Genomic DNA, 15,074 nt, shown 5'->3' on the forward strand with positions numbered 1-15,074 from the left:
GAGAAGGAAGCCAACAGCAAATGTGCCGGACTGAGTGTTAAGGGAGAGTGGATCCACATCACGCACCCAATACACATCACCCCGGGGGTGCTGCCGCATTCCCTTCAGAGAGCCACAGTTTTCAGCACCCTCAGTGAACTACAGTCCCCAGGGCTCCTTATGGAAAACCATCAGGGGCTTGAAATGTATGGTTTCTGGCCTCGCTCAGTCGGTATAGCACGAGACTCTTCATCGCAGGGTCGTGGGTTTGAGCCCCACGTTGAGCAAAAAGATCCCCTGCACTGTTGCTGAGGGCTGGACTCTCGGGGTCCCTTCCGACCAGCGGCTGCCCCTTCGCCCTGATAGCGCAGGGCTTCATTAATGCCCCAGACGACCCCGCGGTGAAGAAAAGGCTCCTGCATCTATAGCAGCTGCAGAGGAATTTCGTGTCTTTTGAGTCCCACTTCCACGCGGGACAGATAAAACCTCCGTTAATAAAACAGCGCAACACCCAAATTTTTCCCCTGCCACAAGCCTCGCCTGCGCGCCGCTCTCTCTCGCGCGGCCATGGCACACTCCCGAGCAGTTGCAAAAGGAGACAGGAGCCCTTCCATCTTTTTGGACTCGTTGTCTGGTTGCTATGGCCACCGCCCTTTAGCGAGGCCCTAAAGCCGCCATGTTTGTTGGGGGCAAACTACCCGAGCCTCATTTAATGTTGCACACACGCGATGAAAGACTGCCTGGTCCAGACTGCGACGCTAATAACCCCACATTTTATGTCATTCCGGGGAGCGCCTGAAAGGCAAAACACACGGAAGCTATTTCAGAAGCTATCCCCCAAAGTAGAAATAGAAAAAAGCAGCACCTCTCCACCCCTACCCCTCGGCCATAGAAACAGCAGCTGGGGAAATCGGCCTGCCTCCCCCCCTCCCCCGCATCAAAGCGCCGGGCGCGTGTGGGAGCGAAGAGAACGGGAAAACGTTATATTAAAACATCAACGTCAGGCGCTGGGCTTGAAGCGGCTTGAGAGGCGGAACGAACGTTTGTGGGTTGTGTTGCTGGACGGAGGGGGAAGAAAGGGACCCCACAAGAAGAAAGGAGGAGGCGTTAGCAAGTTGGAGCGGAGGAAGATGGCGGGGCTCTCCGTGCGGGATCCCGCCGTGGACCGGTCCCTGCGCTCCGTTTTCGGTGAGGGCGGAGCGGGCGAGGGAAGAGCACGCCGCTCAACCCCCACTTTGGCAAAGGCGGGGGAAAGTAGATGGGGGGAAGAAAGGGTAGGAGAGAGAGAGAGAGAGAAGGCGGAAAGGGGGCGGGGGAAGGGGAAGGAAAGGTAGAAGTGGAGGAAGGTAGGGATGGGAGAGGAAGGAAAGGGAGATTAGGAGGTGTAGGGAGGAAGTTTGGGGTGGGAAGAGCAGTGGCTGCTCTGGCTCTTTCCTCCCCTTTACCTCCAACTCCATGGAGAGACTGATGCCTTTCAAACATTTTAGACAGTAGCTCCCAATACAAATCCCTCGGCATTATAAGGGAAACTGTGTTTGCCTCATAGCACATAGTTTTGCCAAAGTTGTGCTGCCTGAAAAGACTACCCAACCTGCCATTTCAAGCTGTGCATTGCCGTGGGAGATCAGTAGTCATGGGCAATATTTCTTCCAAGGATGCTTCCAAATACTCTCTTAAGTTTCCCTTGTACACTGCTATTGAAAGAAACAGTAGAACTAATGAGCTTAGTTCCTTCTTGTTGATTATCATTCCCTCACGTATGCTGTTCTCCATGTGCGTAGCAAATATTGTAAAGTATGTGTTGGGGTGCCCTCCCGTTTGCTTGCTAGGTCATTGCCTTCAAATGCATACATATTCTAACACCTCTTGCCTAAAATTGAGAGTAAACTTTGTAAAAGCTGGGCAGTAACACAAGATGATCTAGTGCTCAGGGTCTAATTTGGGTTTCTTACTCTTTGCTGGAGGATTGGTTCTGAATAAAATACTTCAAAACTCTGCTTAATCAGTGCCTTCAGTAATTGAGAATGGGAAACAAATAACCAACACTAAAACCATTTTCCATTTCCAAATTCCTGATGGAAGATGTATGCCTTGACCTATGTTTGAAAAGATGTCCCACTTATTCCAGTAATGCTGCTGGTGCTCACAATCTGTTTCCATCTCTCCAATAGTGGGGAACATCCCATATGAAGCCACAGAAGAGCAGTTAAAGGACATTTTCTCAGAGGTTGGGCCTGTCGTCAGTTTCCGGTGAGACATATGCCTGTTAGGATTTCCTGAATCAGAGAAGCTGAGTCTGAAGAGCTGAGAAAGCTGGATGAGGATGTGGCATGGGTGGTGGTGGTAGTAGATACCATAGGATCTTAAGTCATGGGTGGGGAATCTTGGCTAAGAAATTTAACTGAGAAGTATTAAGCACTTTGTATGCAGAAGGTCCCACCTTCAGTCTTTTGCACTTCTCAGTCCAACCTGCCTCACATAGTTGTGAAGATAAAATGGGTGGGGTGGGGTGGCTATGTATACCAACCTGAACTCCGTGAAAGAAAGGTGGGATATAAATATTACAAACCTCCAATAAAATGTTAAGGTAGCACAGGGATGAGGAATCTGTGGTGCTCCAGAAGTCATTGGACTCGTATCTCCCATTTGCCACAATCCCAGTGGTCAGAGATGATGAACGTTGCCGTCCAAGAACATCCAGAGGGCAACAGGTTCCCTGTCCTTGAGATATCATATGCGGGGGAAAGCTTTTGTCTCTTTGAGACCCTGGAGAGATGCTGCCAGTAGATAATACTGAACTGGATAGACAAATAATCTAATCTGATTTAAGGTAGCTTCCCATATAATAGGACAGTATATAGCCAGTTAGCCCAACTGCAGTGCCCCTGATCCCCAGCTTTCACGAAACCCTTTCCCCTCCCTCTCATGCCTTTCTGCTCATTACAGTTTGTTTTCTGTGCTTGTTGGCTAGATTGGTGTATGACCGAGAGACGGGCAAACCAAAAGGTTATGGCTTTTGTGAATATCAAGACCAGGAGACGGCACTCAGTGCCATGCGGAATCTGAATGGACGTGAGTTCAGTGGGAGAGCCCTGCGTGTGGACAACGCAGCCAGCGAGAAGAACAAAGAGGAGCTGAAGAGTGAGTCTGAAGGCCTTGTGGAAGGGAGGAGGGCGGGGAGGCAGCAGCTGCCATGCGCTGCCAGTCAAGGTGTTCATGACAAGATGAAGATCTCTGGTTCTAACCCAATCTTCTCTACTAGGCCTGGGCACTGGGGCCCCCATCATTGAGTCGCCCTACGGAGACCCTGTGAACCCTGAAGATGCTCCCGAGTCCATCAGCAGGGCTGTTGCCAGCCTCCCACCAGAGCAGATGTTTGAACTGATGAAGCAGATGAAGGTCAGTGGACAGTATGGCCGAGAGCAGTCAAGCCAAGTGTTTAACAGCTCACCTGGTAGCAGCCGTAAGTGGGTAGGAAGTTCATGTAGGCTAGTCTTTCCTCTCCAGTCCACACCCATTTCTCACTCTAGGTGCAAAGAGAATAAAGCTTATTTCACCACGACTAGCACAGAAACCAAAACAGTCTTACGTAGGCATGGTGCAGCACTCCATATCACCTCCAACCTTCCACTTGATAAAAAATGGTTGGTTGGTTTTAACTGCGCTGCTGAGAGGCTCACCCATAGCTTGCATTTTCATACTGGTTGCAGAGGAGAAGGCTTCTCTGTGGCTACCAGAGATATGAAATAGTTTCCCACGTCTTCTCTCGAGTTTATTTGTGTGTTTCTAATTGTGAACTGCCCTGAGATCTTTTGATGAAGAACAGTTTATTAATAATAATAATAGCCTGGACTGGGGAGAAATGCTCTATGCCCCCCCCCCCCAATATTGCTGAACTACAGCTCTCCATCATCCCTGCCCATTGGCTGTGCTTGCTAGGACTAATGGGAGTTGCAGTTTAGCCACATTGGGAGGGCCAAATGTTCTCCACACCTGCTTTAAATGCTGGGGAATTTCAATCCAGCTGCCCTGTGTGCTTTCCCATCCTCTCTCTTTCTCTCTCCAGCTCTGTGTCCAGAACAGTCCTCAGGAGGCTCGGAGCATGCTGCTGCAGAACCCTCAGCTCGCCTATGCTCTGCTGCAGGCCCAGGTGGTGATGCGGATTGTGGATCCGGAGATCGCTCTGGTATGCTTGCGACATCTCTTGCCTTGGGGAAGCGGGGTGGGGGGTGGGATGTTGCCCCCGAGGTGGGGCCATGTGTTTCTGCAACATAAACACTTAATAGGCTTTACTCTGCCATTTCCCTTCCCTAGAAAATCTTGCATCGGCAGACGACCGTCCCAGCTCTGATTCCAAGCGGCCTGCAAGCGGGTCCAGGACAAGGGCCTGGGCCTGGGCAAGGTCCTGGGCCTGGACCTGGACCTGGACCCGGACCAGGGCCTGGTCCTGGTCCTGGTCCTGGTCCAAATGCACAGATGAACCAGCCAAACGTCCCCTCCTCCCAGCCACAACCAATAGTAAGAGTTTGTTGCTTTGAGTAGAATCTTATCCCTTGCTCTGTGGGCTGAGTCTTATTTCCCAGTTGTAAATGATACGCTAGTTGTCTATGTCACAATCTGTTGATGTCCTTTCCTATTTGTTGTTTTTATGATGGTTTTAGTTAAACCTTTATTGAACATGAATATATCCATTACAAATAATTTGATAAATTTCATAGAGTTTTGATTAGTCCTTTATTAGTAGCTATATTTGTTATATTAGCATTTAAATGGGTTAATACAGTGGGGACAAACTTAGGACCAGAAATCAATTGCCCACCTGAGTGAGAATAAGGCTTCACAATCTGTTTTCATTCCCTCTTTCCAAGCAGGGGGGTATGCATGTCAATGGAGCCCCCCCTATGATGCAGCCACCCATGCAGGGAGGAGTGCCAGCCCCAGGGCAAATGCCAAGCTCTGGCCCTGGCCCCTTGGCTCCTGGAGGTGAGTTCTTCTCTGTGGGGGTGTGGGGGGGGTGTCTTTCCCAACATCTGTAATTGATTTGGCAGTCATAATTTTTGACTCTGGGTCCCTGGGTTCCAGGGATAAGGAGATATAGGAAACCTCAGGGCAGGAAAGGGCTGAATTTGGCCACACATGGCAAGTGGAATCAAGGTTGGCAACATTGGAAGACTATAATCCTTTGCACATATAACTCTGGGTCAGCACCAGTGAATGTAGAACGTCTTTCTTAAGAAACATGCATAGGGTTAAGTGGTTTAGCCAGGTTGAAAATTGAGATAATTGGTGTTGATAATATTTAGTGATCTGATGTGGAGGATAGCAATACAGTTTGTTTATTTTCATTTTCTAACATTTTTAAAAACCCTTCTTTCTTGGTTTTATTTTATTTATCTTTGTCTTTTGCGTGCCTTGCTGGGCTTTCACTTTGCTGTTTTAAATCAGCTTTTTATTTAACAACTCATTTGACAACGCAGGCATTCATGAATTCCATGCGAGGGAGCAAGAGAGCCAGAGGAGGAGGGATGGGTTGCTCACATCCTCCCTCCTGCAGCCCACTTCTGTGCTAGGTATGGGAGAAGGAAAGCCTCTTTCTCAATGGAGAACGCTGGAGGAAGAGGCATGGTAGAATGCTTTTTTCCTTCTCTTTTTTCAGTAGCCTTCTAGGAAGATGAGGCTTTCCTTCTTTCCACATCCAGCATGGAAACACAGGCTTCTGGTCTGATAGTGGTCTAGTAAACATAAATAAATTGCAGGGTATTTGTTGGCTTGTTTACAAGACTGGTTTTGAATCCCTGAGTCTCCCAGCACACCCTCATAATCAACCCAGTGCCTCCTTTGCTTAACACGGCTTTTTCTCCCCAGGTGGCATGCCAGGAGGTGGCCCGATGCTCTTGGAACGTGGTCAAGGTAAAGCATATGGCTGCCTTCTGTCACTTAGCCAGCAGAGGGCGTCACTCCTTGAAATGCTTCCCACTCCCTCCTTTTTCTTTCATACAAAGTTAATGGGCTTGCTTTGTTCTGGTGGTGGAGGCCAAGGGGTTTGTGTGTGTGTGTAGATGTTGCTGCATGTTTGTTATTCCACCTGGTTGCACTGAAATTTACCTCTGGTTCTGCAAGTAACAAAACATCCTTTTGGAATTGCCTTTTTGAGCCAGCCTGCAAATCCCATTTTAGCCCTGAGGCTCCAACCTCCAGGTGCTCCCAGAAGCTCATGGAGCTGATGGACATAAAGAAACAAGTCTATTTTTTGCATTTATTTATTACTTTTTCCTGTCAGGTCCCAGGGGCAAGTTGTAGTATTATTCTCAGTAATAACTGGCTGAGAAGGAGAGACCAATAGCCCAGCTCTGAGTTCAGTGGAGCTTATTCTCAATAAGCCATGCAAAGGATGGCATCTTTAGTGAGCTTTGTTGCTAAGTGGGGGGACGGGGTTTGTACCTGTGTTTCTCATGCTCAAAGAGTCCCCATTCGTATTTGTTATATAGCCTTTTTTTGGCCTGATTCACACATAATGCTAAGCCATAGTTTGCTGTGTGTGTTGTGTGTGAACCCTGTCCAGAAGCTGAGCGATAGTTTCTTCACTGTCAGCAAACCACTATCTGGAGCTATGGTTTGTTTTAAACTATGACTTGGTGTTATGTATGAACCCAGCACGCTTCCTCCTGGGTGGCTGATGCAGATCACCACCAAAAAGGAGGTCCAGATAAACACTGAAGGATCAATGGATGCCCCCAGTCAAGGGAGAGAATGGGACAATTTCTTTTATGTGCTTCTCCTTAGATGGCTTGGCTACAAGCAAGAGTCTTGTTATTGTTTGCAGCTATGTGGCCCCTAATGTCAGTAGCACTGAGAACTATATCAAACTTTTACGTATAGTTATTCCGAGTCCAAAGATCAACATAAAATGACCAGGGGGGAAATGCACAAAAGTCTACTTTTCAATTGGAATAAAAAGCTTGAAGACTTTCAAGAAACAGAAACACAAAGCATTACGTTGGCTGCTGTAATCAGGAAAACTTCTACAACCATACTTTAAAACTTGCAAAAGTTAAAATACTTAGCCATCTGGGTAGGCTTATCTAAACAAGAACGTTTTAGCAGGCGTGGAAAAGAGGTCAGTGAAGGCCTATTGGCTTGACATCAGTAGGCAGGGAATTCCAAAGTGTAGGCACAGCCACACTATGGAATCATATTCTGAGGGGGTGGTCCCTCCTTTCATTTAAAGGGAAGTGTCTCCAGAGCTGTTCCAGAAGAAGAGGGAGGGGCACTCTAGGCAGGTGTGCGTCTATGCACACACAGATGCAGCAAGTGCACCTCCTGTTGATGTGTCTGCTCTTTCTCCCTCTCTTCCTGCTGCCGGGCCAGGGAACCTGCAGCTCTCTCCCGTGGGACCTGCCAGGCCTTCCTCTATTGAGCGAGTACAAGGTACCTGTAGTTGCGGTTGGCTCCCCTTGCTCATTGCATGCCCTGGGGGGAGTATGCAAGACAAGGCCTCTGCTTACTTTGGGGGTGCAGGCCACATGGCTCAGAGAGTGGTGTGGGACATGCTGTCGTGGGGAGAGGGAGAAACGCCATCTTTGTGCAAGGAGGCTCCCTGTTGCAGGTTCGTTTGATCACCTGGCCTCCTCCTGTTGTTAACAAAGACTTGGGGTGGCAACACAAGTGTTGAGTATGTGGCAGGCAATTCAAAGCCTGGAGCTTTTGAAATTAACCCATCTCTCTGCAACTGCATCTGCGCCTACCTGCCCTCTGTGAAGCTTGACTTTCCCCCTCTTTTGTCTCAAGTGAAGCCAATGCTCACAAAGTGGAATCGCGCTTCTCTCCCATGATTTTAATTCCCCCTGCCATCTGCCTTCCCAACAGTGCCCATGCCGGATCCACGGGCCCCCATGCAGCGTGGCCCAATGCCAGCTAGTGGTCCACCACCCCGAGGCCTTCTGGGAGACGCCCCAAATGATCCACGTGGGGGAACTCTGCTGTCAGTCACTGGAGAAGTGGAACCCAGGTAGGCAGAATGGCCTAGAACTTCTAAAATGGGTGTTAATAATAATGGTAGGCTATTGGTAGCCCGGACTGCTTGCATTAATTCTAAAAATACAACTAGGAAGCAACTGTGTCTCTTCCTCTGGAGTCCTGGGGACTTGCCACAAGGGGAAGCTGTAGTCCTGGTGGTTTGTTGCAGGTCTGTCTGAGTTGCGCCACTGTATTGCAAGTGGGAACTCTCCCAAAAGAAACAGGAAGGTAGCAAGGCTGGAACTCTTCTGCCGGCCATCTTCTTTTATGTGTGCAGAATGTTGTTTTGTTGCAGTGCATATTTTTTTTTTTGTAATGCAATAACATTTGAGCCTCCTACTTGCCTCTTGGAAGTCCAGGCAGAGATTGTCTCACCTTGTTTGCTGTGTGAGAAGAATGGAAACTGGGTTTTGATGTCTTTTCTCCTCCTCCACCCCCCTCCCTTCCCATCCTCTTCTGCAGGGGTTACCTTGGGCCATCGCACCAGGGGCCTCCTCACCAGGGCCCCCCCATGCACCACATGGCTGGTCATGACAATCGTGGGCCGCCCCCCCACGAAATGAGAGGTGGGCCAATGGGAGAACCGAGGCCTTTGATGGGAGAGCCACGAGGTCCCATGATGGACACCCGAGGTGAGAGACGGTTTCAGGGTCAAATGAAAAGGGACGTTTATTTAATGCCAGCGGTATAAATCCCAGCACAGTAAAGGATCCCTCAGGGGAGTGATATATGAAATGAATAGCAGTTGGTGTTTTGTTCCCCTTTGTAGCAGATGCAGATAATAAAATAACTTGTACAATAAATCACACAATAACGAATAGAAATAATTATACAAGTATACCATGTTCTAGAAGATCAAATTGTATCCTCGCCCCAAAGCAAAACTTCCCCGGCTACAAACACACACAAAATCAAGCCACGAAAATGTTAAAAATCAAACTGGTACAATCAGTTATTTAATTCTCCCTAACTTGGGCAAGTAACTCCCAGGTTTGCTTCTCCGTCTATCAGATGTGTTAAGTTTGATGGTCTTCAATGCAGGTGGAAGAGATCCAAGGGGAATGGAGCCCCGAGGCATGGATGGCAGGGGCATGGAGCCCAGAGGAATGGAGCCCAGGGGAATGGAGCCCAGAGTGATGGATGCCAGGGGCATGGAACCCCGAGGGATGGAGCCCAGAGTGATGGAAATGCGGGGCATGGAGCCCAGAGGAATGGAACCTCCTCGGGGCATGGAGCCTCGTGGGATGGAGCCCAGGGGCATGGAACCTCCTCGGGGCATGGAGCCACCCAGGGGCATGGAGCCCCCCAGGGGGATGGAGCCCCCCAGAGGCATGGAACCACCCAGGGGAATGGAGCCACCCAGGGGAATGGAGCCACCCAGGGGGATGGAACCCAGAGGCATGGACTCCAGGGGCCCTGGCCCCAATCCAAGGGGTCCAATGACTGGAGGCATTCAAGGCCCTGGACCTCTTAGCATGGCATCCACTGTCTCGCAGGGGCCTCGACAGGTATGTGGGGCAACCGTGGTCTGTTGCATTTTCACTGAGGGGTCCTTGTTGCCAGTGCAAGGACAGCCTCAGTTGGTCACGCCAGCCGATTGGCATAACAATCCAGTCTCCACATGGAGGTGGGAGAGGGAGGGAGGAATCTTCGTCTTGAATGCTCCCCCTAGTTGGTTCCTGACCAAGACAGGAAGTGGCTTCAGGGTTGACTGATCACTTAGATAAAACTCTAGACCAGGGTTTCCCAAACTTGGGTTGCCAGCTGTTTTTGGACTACAACTCCCATCACCCCTAGCTAGCAGGACCAGCAGTCAGGGCTGATGGGAACTGTAGTCCAAAAACCACTGGAGACCCAAGTTTGGGAAACCGTGCTCTAGAGCAAGGATGGGGAACTTGCACCCCTCCTGAGATTGCTGGACTCCAGCTCTCATCGGCCCCAGCAAAGTTTGATCGGTGATTACTAGATTCATAGTCCAGCAACATTTGAAGTTGGGGAGTTGTGTCACAGGTTCCCAACCCCTGTGCTGGATGGAAAGGCAAACACTCTGGCCGGCCCTGTGCCTTTGCAGCAGAGAACAATTCCTAGTGCAAAGCTCAGAACCCAGCAGTATGAGAGATCATTAGAGAGAGCTGAGTCCTTAGCTGGGGAGCTGACTGTGGAAATTAGGGATTCTCTCCTAATACTCTACCAAGCTTTTCCTAACAGTTATACTTAATCCTTTCTAAGTCGTTGGCTGGAAAATCCATGCATTGGGGAAGGGAGCAGGAGTGGTGATCTGTTTCTTTTGAAGTTGTGGTCGGAAATTATATTGGCTGTGGTTAGTGAATTGCTACCGGCCACGTCCCCATGTGCTTTTCTAATCAAAGGCTTGCTGTCTTACTTTTCCCATGGTTCCCCCCATCCCCCAGCTCAGTGTTCAGAGGTAGTGCAGCTAGTAGGGCCTGGAGCTGCTTCCAGAGACCCTGTGAATGTTATCCCTTTGCATCCACGTGACCAAGGAGGGGGCAATACATTTTCAGAAATTGTTCTTTGTGTTCACAGGTGCCTAACATGCCTGCCGCAGCAATGCAGGCCGGAGGCATGCCAGGACCAAGCGTACAAGCAGCTGGCCAGCCTGGAGGGTTCAGTCCTGGCCAAAACCAGGTAACACCCCAGGATCATGAAAAGGTAAGCCAAACATTGTTGCCTTCTTTGAGTTCTCCATTAAAGAGGCAAGCAGTAGCGGTCAGCAGGAAAGGGTGGCAGCGCTTACATGACCTCCCATCACAGGGGAGGTCAGCGTAGTTCAGATGCACTGGTGGAGCCAATCCTGCACTCCCACCAGTGTGCCTCCACGTCATCACCCCTTCCTCCTAGGACTCCCCAGTAGCACCAGCGGCAAGAGGCCAGGAAAGTGCTGCTGGCCACTGCTGGAGGCAAAATTGGTGGCAGTAGGAGCAAGGTGTTTTCAGTGGTGGCTTCAAGGCTCTGGAATGAGAAATTGTTGTAGAGTGCATCCCTCAACTTACAACACAATGTGCTTTGCAGATCTTTTCAAACTAGCTTTTGGCATGTAATATGCTGCCCGTGTGTGGTTATTAGTATTTTTTTTATTTTTTAGTGTAATTCAATTGCCAAATCCTTTCTAGGAAAAAAAACAACAATTGGTCTGAATACACCCTTTTCAGTTTTTCTCATCTCTTCATAGGCCGCACTCATCATGCAGGTCCTCCAGCTGACGGCAGACCAGATAGCTATGTTGCCTCCAGAGCAAAGGCAGAGCATCCTGATCCTGAAAGAGCAGATACAGAAGTCCACCAGTGCCCCTTGATCTGCACTCTCTGGGTAAGAGGGGAGCTGAGAAATGGTTGTTCAGCAGTCAGATTAAATCAAAAACAATGAATATTTGGTGTTATGTTGGAGGGGATGCCAGGAAACCCGGAATTATGATCACGTGTGGTGGGGGTGTAAATATGTACAATTTTTCTGGCAAAGGGTGTTTAAGGAGATAACAGAAATCATTGGGTTAAAGCCAGGCATCCCTAACCTTCGGCCCGCCAGATGTTTTGGACTACAATTCCCATCATTCCTTACCACTGGTCCTGTTAGCTAGGGATCATGGGAGTTGTAGGTCAAAACATCTGGAGGGTCGCAGGTTGGGGATGCCTGGGTTAAAGCTGACTGAAAGTCCAGAGTTAGCATTATTATCAATTTACGATGGGGTGGAAGGTTCGCAGGCTATGAAGGACTTGCTCACAAATTTATTGATAGCTTCATGAATTATGATAGCTAAAAAGTGGAAGGGGCAAGCAGAATATAAAATGGGAGAATGGTATAAAGGGGTGTGGAATATAGCTATTAATGATAAATTAACATGTGCCATTAAGATAAGATGGGGAATACACAGGAAAAATTATTTTGAGGAAATATGGAAGGTGTTTGTAGAATTTGTAGTGTTAAAACAGAAAGGGGTCAAACCATCGCAAGAGGTGTTGAAATTTTGGGAGGTTGGATAGTAACAATGGTATGGTCTCGGTGGTGGGGTGCACATTTTATTCATGAACATTACTTTGTCAAAAGAAAAAAAATAGAAATTGTACTGCCCAGGCAGCTCTAGTTCTCTCAGAGTAAACAAAGTGAGAAACCCCCATTGCCTTCTGTTTCCAGTGCTGCGCTCTCCTGTCAAAGCCCACCAAAATAAAGGGAGGTGTGCAAGCACCCCTGCTCTCATCTTCTCCTGACCATTTCCATGGTTCTTGCACAGGAGAAGGCCTTGGAGCATTGTGCCTTTGGGTGGGTGGGGGGGGGAGGTTGGGCCCACAATCCTAGATTTTTATGAAGGCACAGCAAAGAGGCACAGTTATTTAATATGACTCTGCCGCAGCAGCGTGTTTCTGTTGCACTTCTGCAGGAGCTTTCATATGGGGGAAACCATGCTGGGAAAGCCCAAGGAAAATGATGGCAGGCACGGAATAGAGGCATGCTGGCTGTAAAAGATCTGGTGGAGAGTCTAGCCAGCAGCCTGAGCAGAAGCAAGGCACCACCCCTGACTTCAGGCAGCTGCAAACCAATGCATGCCCAGACTTTTTCACAACCTTCTAGGCCCCGGCACCTCTCAGCATTCAATAGTGCCTAATTGCACTGATGTCCTTCACAAACTTTTGCCAAGTTCTCTGCAGTTTTAACTCTTGCCCCTTGTTCCACCAGTTCTGAGTAGGTTGAAAAGCTGTTTCCCCGTCTGCTTTCAGGGATCCACCCGAAATCCCCATTTAGGCGCTTTTCTGCAGGAGATTGGTGTGATGGGAGCACAGTCCCTCTTCTTAACAGAATCCTCTTTGTTTTCTTAGGTTTGGAAAGTTGCCTAAGATATGTTGAAAATGGCGCTGAAGACTTACTTGGATGCCCTTTCTTTTCCTGAGCCTGGAGCAGAATTTTATTTCAATTTATCTTGTTCAGTTCTCCCCCTTGTTCTGTTTACTTCCAGATTAAAAACTTGTCCTGGATTTGAGTGAAACCCCCATGGCTTTATTGTACAACTGCATTGCACTCACTTCATCAGTCTCTTCTCCCTGTTTCTTGCAGGGCAAAGATCAGCTTTGGTCTTCACAAAGCCATTCTTTCTCTTTTTTATAGTGTATTTATTGATTTTCATAAACATGGGGAAATACAAAAACAAGAAAAAAATGAAATATGCTGGGGGGGGGGGGGAGAGAAACAACATAGATTACAAAAAGACAAGGAGTTGCCAAAATATTTTCATTCCAGAATAGATGCTCTGTTGATGCATATGTATTGAAGGCAGATGATAACATGTTTTTTTTTTGTCATTATGTAAGAAATAAAAAATTCAGATAATTCTTCACATTGTCTGTAGTCTTGTTTTCCTTCTAGCCTGCAAGATCCGTTCTGTTAATAGCTTTCTAGTAAAAGATTTCCAGTTCTGAGAAATGACCAGTCTGGCTGCAGTCACAAAGTGCACAACAAGAATCTTGGGAGGTGTTTATAACAGTTGAATTGAGCCTGAGCAGCCTGTTTTGGATCAAGTGATATGTCATATTTTGCAATATTAACAATGTCAAAAAAGAATTTTAAAAAGCATAAGGACATTCCCACCATATATGGGCAGTATTGGCCTGGGTTTGCACATCCCTTCCATCCCTTTTATCACTTCGTCTTCCCAAAATTCTGCACAGTATGCCACTTATGAATAAGATTCAGCATAATTTCTTTTACGAATAAAAAGATGGGTTTCACAATTGGAGATACCCACATAACATACCTCTCCCCCCCCCCAATCAATAATGTTTAAATCAGCCTCCCAGCATTTCCTCAAGTCACCAGTGGTGTAAGACAGAATCTTACATGGTTTAGAGCAGAGCTTGCCAAACTTCTCATGTTGGTGACACACTTTTTACACATGTATCGCTTCGCAAAATGGTAATTCAGTTTTGCATCATTTCGAAACACAGTAATTTAGTTTTACTAGGAAACTGGGAATTAAACTAACCCCTTTCCAGCCCCAGGAGGAGCGTGGGAAACATTCGCGTGACACACAGTTTGGAAAGCTCTCATTGTTAAAAATTAAAATGAGAGTTTCAGTTGCGTGACTTGATCTCAGGATGATTTATTAAATAAAGAACCTGGTGTATAAAGAACCAATTAGGTGGAGTAGGCAGAACGTTTCTCTGGATGGCATCTGATAAAGGAGTTGCTCCTCTATAAAAATATTTAATGGTAAAACCCAGCTTTCCCGCTGTCAAACATTTTGCGTAACTTGTGAAACAAGTGATGGTCTACCAAAGGTGTCATCGGAGACACTGGAGGAGCAGGTGTCTTGGCCCAGTATCTCCAAAGAGACATACCCTGTTTCAGGAAAGAGTTGGATAAAGAATCCCATGAAATCACTATTGCATCATCCACCCTGCACTAGATTAATATTCTCCCATGGTGGTTTAAGCACCAAAGTAAAAGCTAATCCAAACAAGGAACACAGCACTTCTGGAAAAGGGAACATTTTACAGCCTGCTGAGAGAAGTTTGTTCCGTGACTCCTGAGAATGCTATATTGTGCACTCATTCTCTCTTAATATGGCATGCTATTAAGAGGACGTTATCGGGGCTGGTGAACGCCCACTTCTTCCATACACTACTTTTGTGAATTCGAATGGGTCCTATTTACTGAGGCCCAGGAGCTCAGGTGAGAGATGGATGAGAAGCCCATAAATATGGAGGGGAGGGGGAAACAGAGACCAAAACATGTAGCTGATGCTTGAGGATGTTTACAAAAGCAGGCTTCCCTGTACCCAGAATCAATGGCCCCTTTTAAAGACTTGTGTGGAGGTTTCCCATTCTTTTAATGAATGCACATAGAGCAAAGCCTGCCCAACATGGGTGCCACCCACTCTACATATGTTAGCTTGAGGCATGGCAGCACTGGAGTCCAAAGCATCTCTCCCCACCGGCCTTCAGGCAGCCAGCCAAGATCATTCTGCTCCTTCCTCAGCTATCCCAAGCCTCACGACAAAGACCCAAAAATTATTTGTGGTACATAACTTCCAATTCCCTTGGCAACCTTATAAATCCCTGTCTCTGTTCACA

At 47.8% G+C, this 15,074-nt stretch overlaps 1 protein-coding gene across 4 annotated transcripts; it reads left to right on the forward strand.

Moving 5' to 3' along the window:
- The first annotated feature begins 1,020 nt into the window (after window positions 1–1,020).
- Window positions 1,021–13,339, forward strand: LOC114608023 (cleavage stimulation factor subunit 2-like). 4 transcript variants are annotated; one of them, XM_028751789.2, is made up of 15 exons: window positions 1,021–1,167; window positions 2,151–2,229; window positions 2,951–3,120; window positions 3,242–3,378; window positions 4,046–4,165; window positions 4,294–4,497; window positions 4,848–4,962; window positions 5,845–5,889; window positions 7,348–7,407; window positions 7,846–7,987; window positions 8,458–8,627; window positions 9,037–9,503; window positions 10,540–10,665; window positions 11,186–11,322; window positions 12,825–13,339. In XM_028751789.2, exons 1-14 carry the CDS (start codon window positions 1,110–1,112, stop codon window positions 11,306–11,308), a joined length of 2,016 nt encoding a protein of 671 aa, XP_028607622.2. In that variant the 5' UTR covers window positions 1,021–1,109; the 3' UTR covers window positions 11,309–11,322; window positions 12,825–13,339. The 4 variants fall into 4 exon arrangements, with proteins under 4 accessions (XP_028607622.2, XP_028607623.2, XP_028607624.2 ...); XM_028751790.2 differs by having other exon boundaries at window positions 4,851–4,962; XM_028751791.2 differs by lacking the exon at window positions 7,348–7,407.
- The last annotated feature ends 1,735 nt before the right edge of the window (window positions 13,340–15,074 follow it).

Source organism: Podarcis muralis, chromosome 13 (genome assembly GCF_964188315.1).
Source record: "Podarcis muralis chromosome 13, rPodMur119.hap1.1, whole genome shotgun sequence".
Classification (NCBI taxonomy): Eukaryota; Metazoa; Chordata; class Lepidosauria; order Squamata; family Lacertidae; genus Podarcis; species Podarcis muralis.

What these genes read in the sequence shown, in the direction of transcription:
- LOC114608023 (XM_028751789.2), top strand. Translation starts at nt 1,110, where the DNA reads ATGGCGGGGCTCTCCGTGCGGGATCCCGCCGTGGACCGGTCCCTGCGC. An exon ending in AACTGATGAAGCAGATGAAG is followed by an intron (nt 3,379 to 4,045) that starts GTCAGTGGACAG and finishes TTCTCTCTCCAG; the next exon opens with CTCTGTGTCCAGAACAGTCC. An exon ending in TCTCGCAGGGGCCTCGACAG is followed by an intron (nt 9,504 to 10,539) that starts GTATGTGGGGCA and finishes TTGTGTTCACAG; the next exon opens with GTGCCTAACATGCCTGCCGC.